This window comes from Carcharhinus amblyrhynchos, chromosome 5 (genome assembly GCF_965287045.1).
Source record: "Carcharhinus amblyrhynchos chromosome 5, sCarAmb.v2.hapA, whole genome shotgun sequence".
Lineage (NCBI taxonomy): Eukaryota > Metazoa > Chordata > Chondrichthyes > Carcharhiniformes > Carcharhinidae > Carcharhinus > Carcharhinus amblyrhynchos.
Genome location: NC_137328.1, coordinates 42,461,438 through 42,477,302, shown reverse-complemented (window position 1 = coordinate 42,477,302; position 15,865 = coordinate 42,461,438). Strand labels below are relative to the sequence as shown.

The 15,865-nt window shown below is 41.6% G+C and overlaps 1 protein-coding gene across 3 annotated transcripts in view; it reads left to right on the top strand.

Moving 5' to 3' along the window:
- Nucleotides 1-6,880: 6,880 nt before the first annotated feature.
- The window catches only part of caap1 (caspase activity and apoptosis inhibitor 1), a 34,572-nt gene continuing 25,587 nt past the window's right edge, over nt 6,881-15,865 (top strand). For 2 of the 3 annotated variants that reach the window (XM_080188693.1, XM_080188692.1), the window contains exons 1-3: nt 6,881-6,991; nt 10,981-11,169; nt 11,855-11,942. In XM_080188693.1, the coding sequence (XP_080044819.1) occupies nt 6,887-6,991; nt 10,981-11,169; nt 11,855-11,942 (382 nt within the window). In that variant the 5' untranslated portion in view covers nt 6,881-6,886. The remainder of the gene's footprint in view (nt 6,992-10,980; nt 11,170-11,854; nt 11,943-15,865) is intronic. The other variant, XM_080188694.1, reaches the window with a different exon arrangement.

Below are 15,865 nucleotides of genomic sequence, written 5' to 3'. Positions count from 1 at the left end.
AGGCTCATCCATTCCTGAATTCAGGATCCCTCTACTTGCCTCACTTGCAGTTACACCCTGCTGTCCATGATTACTGCCCGAATTACAGGCACTTAATCTACTGGATGTGACCGCCTCCTGAACTTAAGGCTCTCTGTTCCAGTATCCACTTTAAAATTATACTATTATTACCAGGTAGTTGTAGGGAATTCTATAATTGGGGTGGGGGGGGGGGGGGGGGGGGGCGCGGGGATTGATAGCATCCTTTGTAAGCAGGATCAAGAATCCCGGTCCAGGGTGAGGGACATCTCTGACTGCCTTGAAAGAATCGAGGGGGAGGCTTTATTTGTGGTTCACAATGGAACAAACAACATAGGAAAGAGGATGGCTTTGGAAAATATCAAGCACTAGAAACTAAATTAACAAGTTCTCAAGGGATATAATCTCTGGATTACCACCCAAGCAAGATTAAGTACTTGTGAATTGGCATAGGGGTGAGAAAATTAGGGAAGTAAACTCATGGCTAAAGGAATGGTGCTGGAAAGAGGTGTTCCATTTCATGGGGCATTGGCCTCAGTATTGGAACATGAGGGATCTGTACCATTGGGACAGTCTTCACCTGATCCGATCTGGGACCAGTGTTTTAACAGAAAGGATAAATAAGGTGGTCACAACTAGCAAGTGGGAGAGAAGGGAAAGCCAAAACTACGCTAAGTGTAATGGTTAATGGGAAGCAAAGCAGCAGGTTAGCACGTGAGGGGGGGTCAACTATATGGAAAATTATGAAAAAAGTTAAAAGGGGAACTCAAGATGTTATTGATAGAGATGTTAGGATTCAAAAAGAAGGTATAAAAACTAGCATAAGGGCTCTTTACCTAAATGCTCATAGCATTCGAAACAAGGTAAATAAGTTGTGACACAAAAATCATTGCGAATGAGTATGATTTAGAGGCCACTACACAGACATAGTTACAGGGTGGTCACAATTTAGAGTTAAATATGCAGGGTATCTGACTATTCAGAAGGAGAGGCTGGAAGGTAAAGGAGATGGTGGAGCTCTGATATTTATGAATGACATCAGGGCAGTAGTGAGAAATGATACAGGTTCTATGGAGAGAAAGGTTGAATCCATTTGGGTGGAAGTTAGAAATAGTAAGGAGAAAAAATCACTGATAGGTGTAGCCTGTAGGCCACCAATTAAATCAGGGTGGGGTGGGTAATAAGCAAAGAAATAATTGATTCATGTAAAAATGATATGGCAATTTTGGGGGATTTTAATCTCCATGCCAATTGATCAAACCAGGTCAGTCAAGGCAGTCTAGAGGAGAGTTCATAGAATGTATCCTTGTTAGTTTCCTGGAACAGTATGTAATGGAACCTATGAGAGAGCAAGGTGTAATGAGACAAGAATAATTAATGATCTTACAGTTAGGGATCTTCTTGGAAGAAGCGATCACAGTGTGGTTGAATTTAAAATACAAATGGAACATGAGAAGAGAAAATCCAATACCAGAGTCTTGTGCTTAAACAAACAAGACTACAATGGAATGAGGGAGGTATTGACTAAGACTGGGAACAAAGATTCTATGGAGGGACAATTTGAGGAACAGTGGAGGACTTTCCAAGTGATTTTTTTTTCACAGTGCTCAGCAAAAGTATATACCAGTGAAAAGGAAGGACTTTAGAAAAAATGGATTATTAGCCATGGATATCTACGGAAATAAAGGAAGGTATCAAATTGAAAGATACTGCATACAAAGTGGCAATGATTAGTGGGAAACAGGAGGATTGGGAAATCTTTAAAGGCCACAAAAAAACTATAAAGTAAGATAAATTGAGAATAAAGTAGCTCAGAATATAAAAACGGATAGCAAAATTTTCTACAAGTATATAAAATGAAGGAGAGTAGCAAAGGTAAAATTGGTGAGGATGAGAAGGGGGATTTAGTAATGGCAAATGAGGAATTGGCCAAGGTATTGAAGAGGTATTTTGTGTCAGTCTTCAGAGTGGAAGACCCAAATAACGTGCCAAAAATTGATGACAAGGAGGCTATGGCAGGTGAGAACCTGGAAACGATCATTATCGCTAAAGAGATAGCCACGGGCAAACTAATGGGACTAAAGGTAGACAAGTTTCCTGGCCCTGATGGAATGCATCCCAGCATATTAGAAGAGCTGGCAGGGGAAATAACAAATGCATTAATGATTATTTTCAAAATTCGCTGGACTGTGGGGTGGTTCCCACAGATTGGAAAACAGCAAATTATGGCACCAGTGTTTAAAAAAGGAGGTAGACAAAAGGTGGATAACTATAGGTTGGTTAGTTTAACTTCTGTAGTGAGAAAAATACTTGAATCTATAATCCAGGAAGAAATCATGACATCTAGATGCAAATTGTCCCATTGAGCAGACATGAAAGGCTGGGCAAGTTTAACTAATTTACTGGAATTTTTTGAGAACATGGTGAGCAATGGGGAAGCTAGTGGATGTGGTGTATCTGGATTGCCAGAAGACATTCGACAGGTGCTGCACAAACGGCTGCTGCATAAGATAAAAATGTACATTGTTATGGAAAATGTATTATCACAGATAGAGGATTGATTAACAGAAAGCAAAGTGGAGATAAATGGGTGCTTTTCTGGTTGGCGATCACTGACTAGTGGTGTGCCTCAGGATTCAGTGTTGGGATCACAATTGGATGATTTGGAGTTGGAGACCAAGTGTAGTGTGTCAAAGTTCACAGATGACACTAAGATGAGTGGCAGAGCAAAGTGTACAGAAGACACTGAACATCTGCAAAGTAATTTGACAGTTTAAGTGAGTAGGCAAGGGTCTGGCAGCTGGAGTACGATGTTGGTAAATGTGAGGGCATCCATTTTGGTAAGAAAGCAGCAAAATGGACTATTATTTAAATGGGGAAAAAAATTGCAGCATGTTGCTGTGTAGTCCTTATGCATGAATTGCAAAACGTTGGTTTGCGGGTAACTAAGAAAGCAAATAGAATTTTGACCTTCATTGCTAGAGGGCTGAAGTTTAAAAACAGGGAAGTAATGTTGCAGCTATATAAGATGCTGGTGAGGCCACACTTGGAGTACTGTGTACAATTTTGATCTCCATACTTGAAAACGGATGTACTGACACTGGAGGGGTACAGAGGAGACTCACTAGGATGATTCCGGACTTGAGAGGGTTGGCTTATGAGCAGCGACTGAGTAGACTGGGATTGTACTCATTGGAATTTAGATGAATGATGGGGGTCCATTATGAATAGAATAGATAAGAAAGAAGCAGGAAGGTTGTTTCCACAGGTGGGTGAAATTAAAACTAAGAGACGTAGCCTCAAAATATGGGGAGCAGATTTAGGACTGAGTTGAGGAGGAACTTCTTCACCCAAAGGATTGTGAGCCTGTGGAATTCCCTGCATAGTGAAGCACTTTAGGCTACCTCATTGAATGTTTTTGAGACAAATCTTTGAACAGTAAGGGAATTAAGGGCTATGGTGAGCAGGTGGGTAAGTGGAGCTGAGTCCACAAAAAGATCAATCATGATCTTATTGAATGGTGGACCAGGCTCTAGGGGCCAGATGGTCTACTTTTGTTCCTAATTCTTATGTTCTTATGGGTGTATGCACCCATAAGTTTAAAGCTGGCAATGCAAGTTATGAAGAAATTGGGATTCTTAATTTTAAAAATAGAAGCACATGAGTACGAAAGCAAAGCAGTTGTGCTAAATCTTTTTAAAGCACTGGTTAGGCCCCAGCTGTAAATGTGCCAAATTCTGGGCAGCACACTAAAGAAGAATGTCAAAGCCCTGGACAGGATGCAGAAAAACCTACGAGAGTGACATCAGTATTTGAAACTCCATGTTACTTGAAAAATTGGGGAAAAACTAAGCTTGTCCTCAGAGTGGGGAAGGGTAAATGGAGATTTGATGAAGAAATTCAAATTCATGATGAGTTTTTGGCAGAGTAAATGAGAAAATTTACAATGGCAGAAGGGTCACACAGTGAGAGAACACAGATTTCAGAGTTTGAAAAAAAGGGGACAAAATTAAAGGTTTTTAAAATAGAGCAAGTAACGTGTAATTTACTTGAAAAGATGATGGAAACAGATTCAATGGCAGATTTCAAGAACACATTGAATAAATATTGAAAAAGGAAATACTTAATAGGCTAAGGGGAAAGAGCAGGGAAATGATACTATTTAGATAGCTATTTCAGACTTGACAGCCTTGATGGGCCAAATGGATTTCTGTGTTGTATTATTTACTCAACTTTAGTTAATTTTTTTCTCTCATTGTCTGCATCTCATTGTTCCAGAAAAATATACACCAATCTCTCTAGAATGCTTAATATTTTATTTAATAAGAAGTTTTAATCAAAGGGTTTGACATTCAAAAAATGAAGCTGTTTGAATGAATGATGGTCGATGAACCAACGTATTTTTCTTTTTGTGATAGATATAATGTGGTGGACAATAGGTTGTGATGTGTTAAAGTTATATGTTGTATAGGCAAATTAGTACACTTTAGTAATTAGTTTCATCAGTCCTTAATTTGAAAAATCTCATGCAAAGAACAATGTAGTTTATATAATTTTTAAAAATCTAAAACTTCTGTCTTCATGGGATGCACTAGATTGTTCAATATTTTTCAGATATTTCTGAGAATGAATGTTTTTATTGGAAATAAAACATTGTTTTCAATTCTGATTTTATCTCTGATTTGAATGTTGTTTTTATTGGAAATAAAACATTGTTTCAATTCTGATTTTATCTCTGATTTGAATAATTACACAGTACTGCTCCTGTTGTATTTTGTACAAGACGTATTTGCCATAAACATGAATAATTATTAATGCAAAACGACTACACTGTATATGCTTCATCACATTGTCAACATGTGGATGTAATGCAACTAATCCAGTGGAAAAGGTAAACCATATAGTTTAATACAATGGGATGGTAATTAGCTCAGGTGGCTAGTGTGTGGTTCAGAATAATGCCAACAGTGCAGGTTTGATTTCTGTTCCGGCTGAGGAAGGAAGCTTGTGACCAGCTTCTTCATTCTGCCGCTGAGAGTAGGAGGCAATGGCAAAGTACCAGTGACAAGAACTGCTGAGTTCAGGTTAGAGTATCAGCAGACAATGAACCAAGAACCTGCCTTCGAACAGAGCACTCGTGGAATTAAATTAGGGGCAGCATGGTGGCACTGTGGTTAGCACTGCTGCCTCACAACAATGTGCCTCACAACGCCAGGGACCTGATTTTGATTCCTGGCTTGTGTCACTGTCTGTGGAGTTTGCATGTTCTCCTGATGCCTGTGTCAGTTTTCTCCGGGTGCTCTACTTTCCTCCCAGTCTTGAAGACATGCTGGTTAGGTACATTTACTTGAACAGTTGCCAGAGTGTGGCGACGAGGGGAATTTCACAGTAACTCCATTGCAGTGTAATGTAAGCCTTACTTGTCACTAATAAATAAATTTAAAAACTTTGAATTTAATAACTTACTACAGAAAACATTTATTGTGTGGTAAAGCAGGCAATTAGTTTTTAGGAAGGTCAGGACCATTTTAAGGTATTTTCTCAGATTTTCATACATTTGAGAACATAATGGAGTCCTTTCAACATCTACAGGTTGGAAAATGGCCAGTTTAAACACAACTTCTTTTATCCTCAAATTCATAGAGTAACTGCACACAGAAATAACATACAATTAAAATACCAAAAGGAACAACAAAATAGCCAGATGCTGGATTTTAGTTTATGTACAGGTAAATTAATGGCAATAAGAAGCTGGAATCAGTCCCAGCAAAAATGGCACCCCCATCACTAACACAGGCAGGACTGTAATTGATCAGTCAGCTTCTCCAGGAGTGGTTGCTGGGGACAATCAGCCCCTTTCCCACTGGTCAGACCAGGAAAATCAGCCCCTTTCCCACTGGTCAGACACTGAGACCAAGACAATCAGCCCCTTTACCATTGGTCAGATACTGAGATCACGACAATCAGCCGCTTTCCCATTGGTCAGATACTGAGCTCAAGACAGTCAGCCTCTTTCCCATTGGTCAGACACTGAGACCAGGACAATCCACCCCTTTCCCATTGGTCAGATACTGAGATCAGGACAATCCGCCCCTTTCACATTGGTCAGACACTGAGACCAGGACAATCAGCCTCTTTTCCATTGGTCAGAACTGAGACCCGGACAATCAGCCCCTTTCCCATTGATCAGACACTGAGACCAGGACAATCCACCCCTTTCCCATTGGTCAGATACTGAGACCAGGACAATCAGCCCCTTTCCCATTGGTCAGATATCAAGACCAGGACAATCAGCCTCTTTCCCATTGGTCAGACACTGAGACCAGGACAATCAGTCTCTTTCTCATTGGTCAGACACTGAGACCAGGACAATCAGCCCCTTTCCCATTGGTCAGACACTGAGACCAGGATAATCAGCCTCTTTTCCATTGGTCAGACACTAAGACCAGGACAATCAGCCTCTTTCTCATTGGTCAGACACTGAAACCAGGACAATCAGCCCCTTTCGCATTGGTCACAAACTGAGTCCAGGACAATGAGCCCCTTTCCCATTGGTCAGACCCTGAGACCAGGATTATCAGCCTCCTTTCCATTGGTCAGACACTAAGACCAGGATAATCAGGCTCTTTCTCATTCGTCAGACACTGAGATCAGGAGAATTAGCCCCTTTCCCATTGGTCAGATACCCCAGACCAGGACAATCAGCCCCTTTCCCATTGGTCAGATACTGAGACCAGGACAATCAGCCTCTTTCCCATTGGTCAGACACTGGGAACCCGCCCTGAACGCTAAGCTCGCGGCCGCTCCGTGAACCCGGAGGTGAAAGGTCACAGGAAGCACGGGGTCATTTCCGGTCCGCGGGCCTGTCATGGCGGGTAAGAAATCGGCTAAAGACAAGAAGCGGAAACGTTGCCACGGAGAGGAGAGTCACAGCGAAAGGAAATGGTTCCCCTCTGACTCAGGAACGAATGAGGTGAGCGACCAACTTAAAAAGCAGCGTTGGAGGAGGGATCCCGCGGAGCGACCCCGATTTAAACCCACCCGATCCCACTGACTCCCTGGTGTCCCCCCCCCCCCCCCCACTGTCCCCCGGCCCCTTGTTGACTCTTCGCCCCCGTCCCGAGATTTTCCAGCGCTGAAGAAACTGCGATGTTCTCAGTCAGGATGATTTGTAGAGGGGAACTTGCAGATGCACCAACTGGCCTTGTCCTGAGTCGGGAGAGATAATGAGTCTGTAAGGCGCTGTCAAGAAAGACTTGACAAAGAGTGTAGTCTGTGTGTGTATATATGTGGGTGGGTGGGTGTGACGCTCTCTCTCTCTCTTTCTTACATATTCTCTCCTCTTGCCCATACCCACCGGGCTGGAGAAAGTTTAGTATAGCTGATGAGATACTGTAAAACCGCCAAAACTCTTCCTCTCTGCACCGTCTTAACACTCCAGTTATGTCAAGTCCCACTGTTGCTGTGTCTGTCACTTTACATCTTGACTGCTGTGCTCCTTTAGAAGACCTAGTATCCACTCCTCCCTCCGGCAGGCAAACTCTCACCCTCTGTGCCTGCCCCTAATCTTGGCAGGGAGTTGTGGAGTTATACAACGCAGAAAAGGCCTTTCGTCCATCGAGTGTGCACCAACAGTAACTGTCACTAAAGTGCTAATCCCATTTTTCTGCATTTGTCCATTTCCTTGACTGTTTGATTTGATTTATTATTATCACATGTTTTAGTATACAGTGAAAAGTATTGTTTCTTGCGCACTATACAAAGCATACTGTACGTAGAGAAGGAAATGAGAGTGCAGTCTGTAATGTTACAGGCATATAAGAATATAAGAAATAGGAGTAGGCCATCTAGCCCTTCGAGCCTGCCCCGCCATTCAATAAGATCATGGCTGATCTGTCAGTTCCACATTCCCGCCCTCTCCCCATAACCCTTAACCCCCTCTCTTATCAAAAACCCATCAACCCACGTCTTAAAAATATTTAGCGAGGTAGCCTCTTCAACCACTTCAACGGGCAGAGAATTCCAGAGATTCACCACCCTTTGAGTGAAGAAGTTCTTCCTCAACTCTGTTCTAAACCGCCCCCCCTTTATCTTGAGGCCATGCCCCCTAGTCCTAAGGTGTATATCTAGGGTGTAGAAAAAGATCAACTTAGTGTGAGGTAGATCCATTCAAAAATCTGATGGCAGCGGACAGGGAAGAAGCTGTTCTTGAGTTGGTTGGTATGGGATCTTAGACTTTTGTATCTTTTTCCCAACAGTAAAAGGTGGAAGAGATTATGTCTGGGGTTTGTGGGTTCCTTGACTATGCTGGCTGCTTTGCCAAGGCAGCTGAAAGTGTAGACAGAGTCAATGTATGGGAGGCTGGTTTAAATGATAGACTGGACTTCATTCATGACCCTTTGTTGTTTCCTGCAGTTTTGGGAAGAGCAAGAGCCACACCAAGTGTGATACAACCAAAAAGAATGCTTTCTATGGTGCATCAGTAGAAGTTGGTGGGAGTTGTAACATACATGCCAAATTTCCTGAGAAAGTCTCCTGAAAAATTAGAGATGTTGGTGGGCTTTTTTAACTATAGTCTCTGTAGGAAGGGACCAGGACAGCTTGATGATCTGGATACCTAAAAACCTGAAGTTCTCAACCATTTCTGTTTCGTCTCCATTGATGTAGACAGGGGCAAAATGTTATGATATTTCTAGTGCTCATCCAAATATTTTTCAAAACCTTTGCAAGGTTTCAGGCTTCCACTAGCTTCCCAGCTGTGCTTTTCAGATTCCCACCACCCTTTTAGTGCCTCTTTCCCTTTCTCTCTCGCTCTCACCCTTCCCCCAAAAGTCCCTCTTCTTTTTGACATCAGCTGAATGACGCCAGACACCTTCACAGTTTTCTGCTTTTCCAATCCAGATTTTCTCTACTGCATTTGCTGCTAATAGACTAATTAGTGATAGATCTATAATTTGAGAAGCAGCTCCTTGCAAAATCTTACAATTAGCTGTATTTTGAACTGTGAGTCTGCAAGCCAGATTGTGACCTGTGGGCTGTGTTGGACAACCCTGTTATACATAGTAAACAGTGTGACCGCTGTATTTTAGTGATGGAGGGAGTGAATATTTGAGATCTGTCGGTACCAATCAAGCTGGTTATTTTGACTTGGATAGCATTGGTCTCAAATGTTGTTCAAGCTGTGCTCGAGACCATAAGCGAGCATTAGGGAGTAAATGGTATGCCATCATCCATCGTAAGAAGTCTCACAATACCAAGTTAAAGTCCAGTAGGTTTATTTGTAGCAAACACCACTAGCTTTCGGAACTGGCTGTTTCTTCGTCAGGTGGATGGGAACTCCTATCCACCTGAGGAAGGAACAGCCAATTCCAAAAGCTAGTGGTGTTTGCTACAAATAAACCTGTTGGACTTTAACCTGGTGTTGTGAGACTTCTTTCTGTGTTTACCCCAGTCCAACGCAGGCATCTGCACATCGTGACTACCATCATCCATCCACAGGGAAGCTCTAGGAACAATCTTTTTAAAAGTTAGGTGTTTTGTCGCTGGCTTGTCCAGTTAGTTTTCTCTGCCATTATGCAGATGAGTCTTGTGAACTTGAGTTTTATCTTTTTCCCTAGTCAGTGGAAGTTTTCATTATCAGACAAGGAAAAGTATCTTTTCTTTTTCACACTGTGAAACAATATATTTAAATTATTGCATTTGGTAAGTTTTTTAAAATTTTTGTTGCTATGTTTTAAATTGTAGAATTCTGTTCAGAGCATGGTTTTGTAGTTTCGGTGACAGTTGACATCGGCTACCTCCAGCCAGATCTGCACATCTGTTTTCAGTCCTTATCATTCATTTTAGGATCTGAAAAAGTTGTTAGGCGTATTTTTATGAATCCTTAGACTCATTACTAAATATATAAGTAGCTAAGCAAGTCATAGGGGTGAATGTCTGTGGGGTTCCCTTGCCAATCAGTAAATGTTAAACCTCATTTGACAAATCGATATAAAATTTACAATTCCATATAAAAAGGTGGGATATTTTTGCATACTTTCACCAAGCGTTATTGTTCAGTTTGATTAGCACATTGATGCAGTTCCCTGTCAAACTGGTCTGCATGTGAAGAGTCATCTGCTTTTACTGTACTGATAATTACTATTTGTGCGCATAATTTTCCCTCATATTTTCATTGTCTTAAGAGTCAGAGGGTTACAGCATGGAAACAGGCCCTTTGGCCCAACTTCTCCATGCTGCCCTTTTTTCCCTAAGCTAATCCCAATTGCCCACATTTGGCCCATATCCGCTCTATACCTATCTTACCCATGTAACTGTCTAAATGCTTTTTAAAAGACAAAATTGTACTCACTTCTACCACTACCTCTGACAGCTTGTTCCAGACAGTCACCACCCTGTGTGTGAAATCAGTCCTCGCCTGTAGATTCAGCCCTGCGTATGTCCTTGTTCAATGGATGTAATTTTATAGAAACATCCCTTGTCTTTTGTTCCCTTGTTTTTTTCCCCCTCAACTTCTTATTTTGCATTTGTTAAAATCTGGTTCAGTATGTTTCTGCTTGAAGGATTTGAAATAGATTTGGAGAACATCCGCCTTAATCAGTAGTATACCTCCAGAGTTGCATGCAAACCTTGCTCAATTGTTCCAGACATGGCAGAGTAATTGGGAGGTTTCCCTACAACATTGGGAGTTTCAGTTGTTTTGTTTTTCCAATGTTTTGGTACTCTGCTCTTACAGTTCAGAAAGTTATGTAAGTGTGTCATTTATTTGTGGAGAGTAAATTGCATTCGAAGAATAAGTAAATAAAACTTTTTCAATATTGTGCAGTGCTTTCCTATTCATATTGTCATATTTATATAAATATATATAGAGCATTAGAATTCACTTCTTTTAAAGTTAGACTTTTTTTGTGTGTGCATTATGTTTTGAAATTCTAATTCTGTAACTGTTTTATGTTCTTAAAGTCAGGAAGAATTGCTTCGGAAAAAGAGATGGTTAATGAGACCAGTGACTTGGAAGAAGGGGGCCTTGACCTCAATGTTATCTTGAAACCAATCAGTTCATACGTCTCTGACAGGAAAGAAATGTTAGAACAGTGCTTCAGAGTAATAGGAGAGAAAAAGCTTCAGAAAATGCTCCCAGATATTTTAAAGGTACTGGAACAACAAGAGCATCACACAAAATATGCCAATGTACTACATTGGACACGAGTTCCTTCTCCTGTTCTGGTTAAGTGAAAACTATAGCTTTCCCTAGGGAAAATAAGGAATGGATTTTCTTGTCCAAGCACCTGCTTTGACTTTTTAAATTTTAATTGACATGTATCGCAATTCGTACTCAGAAGTCGAAAATAAAATTTTAACAACACTTAATCTTTGTAATATGACCACCGATAATCCACCTGAAATAAAAAATAATGTTTAGGTGGATCTGGAAGAGCTTGAATGCAAGTGAACTAAGAAGACAGAAAATTAAGGCACTGAACAAATCCACAATCAATTTTCAGTAATGCTAGTCGACCTCAGATAGGATTGTTCAGAACTTAGAAAATATTGGAATTGCATGGTCATGGATGCACAAAGCTCTGACTGTGTTTGGCCATAAAGGGACCTTGAGGCTTGTCCAGTGGCCAAGTCATTTCTTTCATGTTCCATATGTTTTGTTAAATGTCAGTGATTTCTCCCTTTTAGGATTGCCTAAATTCTTTAATCAGCTTAATTGCACGAATTGTAATCCAAATCAGTTGTATTGGTATCCACAGTTGTATGATATTAGCTTTTACTCAAATAATACAGGGGGATTATTTCTTGCAAGACAATAATTGTATTTTGTCTCCAGCAGAATTGTTCTGTAGAAGAAATTAAGGCACTCTGTTTGGAGCAACTGACACTTTTATCTGATAAGAAACTTCTCCAGATTATTGAGGGTAAGAAATAGGATTTCTGTTTTACTAGTGAAGAAAGAACCAGCTGTTTAGAACGTAGAACACAGAACACTGCAGCACAAACAGGCCCTTCGGCCCACAAGTTGCGCCGATCACATCAATACCTACCAATCCATAGACCTATCTATAACCCCCAATCCCATTAAATCCCATATACTCATCCAGAAGCCTTTTAAAAGACCCCAGCGAGTTCGCCTCCACCACCACTGACGGCAGCCGATTCCATTCACTCACCACCCTCTGAGTGAAAAACTTACCCCTAACATCACCTCTGTACTTGCTTCCCTGCACCTTAAATCTGCGTCCCCTCGTAGCGACCATTTCAACCCGGGGAAATAGCCTCTGAGAATCCACCCTATCTGTTCCTCTCAACATTCAGGTCGCCTCTCAACCTTCGTCTCGCCAGGGAGAAGAGTCCCAGCTCCCTCAACCTATCTTCATAAGGCATGCCTCCCAATCCAGGCAACATCCTTGTAAATCTCCTCTGTACCCTTTCAATAGCTTCTACGTCCTTCCTATAGTGAGGCGACCAGAACTGCGCACAGTACTCCAAGTGGGGCCTGACAAGGGACTTATAAAGTTGCAGCATTACCTCCCGACTCCTAAACTCAATCCCTCGATTAATGAAGGCCAGTACACCATACGCCTTCTTGACCACATCCTCCACCCGCGAGGCCGATTTAAGAGTCCTGTGGACCCGGACCCCAAGATCCTTCTGCTCTTCAACACTGCTAAGATTCCTGCCCTTGATAGTGTACTCGTTCATCCCATTGGTCCTGCCAAAATGGACCACTACACATTTATCCGCGTTGAAGTCCATCTGCCACTTCTCCGCCCAGTCTTGCATCCTATTTATGTCCTGCTGCAACTTCTGACATCCTTCCAGACCATCCACAACACCACCGACCTTCGTATTGTCGGCGAACTTGCTAACCCATCCCTCCACTTCCTCATCCAGGTCATTTATGAAAATGACAAACAGCAATGGTCCTACAACAGATCCCTGGGGCACTCCCCTGGTGACTGACCTCCATGCAGAAAAAGACCCATCCACAACCACTCTCTGCCTTCTGCAGGCAAGCCAGTTCTGGATCCACAAGGCCAAAGCCCCTTGGATCCCATGCCCTCTCACCTTCTCAAGAAGTCTTGCATGGGGGACCTTATCAAACACCTTGCTGAAGTCCATGTACACCACGTCCACTGCTCTTCCTTCGTCAATGTGTTCAGTCACATTTTTGAAGAACTCAACTAGGCTCGTAAGGCACGACCTGCCCTTGACAAAACCATGCTGACTATTTCTGATCATGTTAAACCTCTCCAAATGCTCATAATGGCAGAAAACAATTTCCAATTAGGATCAAATAATATGTATACATACTGTTTTTGTATGGTGACCTTTATTGCAAGGGAAATGGAGTACAAAAGTAGGAAATCTTGCTTCGACACTGTGGGATATTGGTGAAACCCCATATGGAATACCGCGTACACTTTTGGTTCCTTATTTAAGGAGGGAAATAGTTTAAAGTTTATTTACTAGTGCCACAGATAGATTTACACTAACAATGCAATGATGTTATTGTGAAAATCCCCAAGTCGCCCCACTCTGACGTCTGTTCGGGTACATCGAGGAAGAACTTAGCGTGGCCAATGCACCTAATCTTTCGGACTATGGGAGGAAACTGGAGCACCCAGAGGAAACCCATGCAGACTCTGAACGGACAATAACCAAAAGCCAGGAGTCAAACCCAGGTCCCTAGCATTGTGAGGGAGCAATGCTAACCATTGTGTCGCCCCATATGCTCTCATTGGAAGCAGTTCAGATAAGGTCCGCAAGCCTGATTCCTGGGATAAAGGAGTTGGCTTAATGTTGAAGGGTTGGACTTATACTAATTGGTGTTAAGTTGCATGAGAATTAATCTTATTGAAACATGTATGATTCTGAGAAGAATTTCCCCATGTGGAGAAATCACAAAATAGGGAGAACTGGGGGTGGCAAAGTGGTTAGCATTGCTGCCTCACAGCGTCAGGGACCCTGGTTCCATTCCTGGCTTGGGTCACTGTCTCTATGGAGTTGACACGTTCTCCCTGTGTTTGCGTGGGTTTCCTCTGGGCGTTCTGGTTTCTTCCCACAGTTTGAAAGGCATGCTGGTTAGGTGCATTGACCAGCACAGGCATGTGGCGAATAGGGGAATTTCACAGTAACTTCATTGTAGTGTTAATGTAAGCCTTATTTGTGACTAATAAATAAATTTTTACTTTACATTTTCAAAATGCGGGTTCCCCCAACTAAGATGGAGATGTAGAGGAATTTCTCCTCTCAGAATTCTCTTCCAAAGAGAGCAGTGCAGGCTGTGTGATTGAATATATTCAAGGCTGGGTTACACTTCCAGATTTTTCATCACCAGGAAGTTGAGGATTTTGACGGGGTTGGACAGTGGGATGGGAGGTGTGGGGAGGGAAGTAGGAAAGTGGAGTTAGGGCCGCAATCAGATTAGCCATTCTTATTGAATGGTGGAACAGGCTCGATGGGTATTTCCCTTAAGTAAGGAACCAAAAATGGCCTACTCTAGCTCCTAATTTTTATGGCTTCCTGTTCTTATCTGATTTAGAGAAAGTTTGAACATTGTTTAAAGTATTATGTCTTCTCTCTTTCCTCACACTAATAATTTGAGTAAGAATGAGTTTCCATTGTCTTTTAACAACTGTACATATAAAATGCTAAGTTCCGGAGGGGAACTACAATACTGACCACATTTAAGTTGTATATTGATTTATTCTTTTGCACACCTTGGAAATCACTACAACGTTATCATATAAATTCATTGAATAAATTAGTTAATAATTCCAGTAACATAGTGAAGAAAGTAACATCACCCAGAGTAATTTCCAGGCATAATACAGCATAATAACCCAACATTGCAGCCAGCCTAGTTTGGATTCAGTTGCTGAAATCTTTTGTGAACATATCTAATCATCTAAATGTGACAAGTTTTTGGAAGTATAGATGTAACTGCTGAATATGAAATAGATGTATTTACCCATGTCAAGGAGTATACTTATCATAGCATCCCACAGTGCAGAATGAGGCCACTCAGTCCATCGAGTCTGCACTGATCACAATCACACCCAGGCCCCATTCCCATAACCCCATGCATTTACCCTAGCTAGTCGCCCCGCACGAGTCAATTTAACATGGCCAATCCACCTAACCTGCACACTCTGAACTATGGAAGGAAACCAGAGTACCTAGAGGAAACCCATAAGAGGAGAATGTGCAAACCCAAGCTGGGAATTGAATATAGGTCCCTGGAGCTGTGAGGCAGCAGTGCTAACCACTGTGCCACCATGCTGCCCATCTATATTATTAATAGTAGTTCGTATGGGATGAAGCAAAGTGAGAAGGGATGACATACAAGATGCTGAAAAGAAATTAAGAAAGTTAAATGATACAAAGGACCATGAGAAAGACATTTTTCCTGACATGAATGGATATGATGACAAACCATTTTCTAGATGAATTTAGGCATAAGCAATTTAGGATGTTTCGCTGCTTTGGCAACTTGATCAGAAACACCATGTGAGAATTGAAGTCTCAATTTGGGAATAAGTTGTCAGATCAGACTCTGCCACATGCATCCAATCAATTGTTTTTGCTTTATTCACACTTGCATGCATATTGCTGTAAAGGAAGCTGTTTCATTTAACCATTAATTTTACTTGTTACACTTTAACTGGCAAGTGCAGTACTAGATACCTTGTATGTGGATAGTATAATTTTTTTCTTAACAACTATATGGCGCATAATTCCCTTACCCTGCCTCTAGTATAGAAAGAACATGAAAGTCATAAAGAAAAGATAGACGTTCACCTGGATGATACTAGGGAGGAAAAACGATTATGAAGGG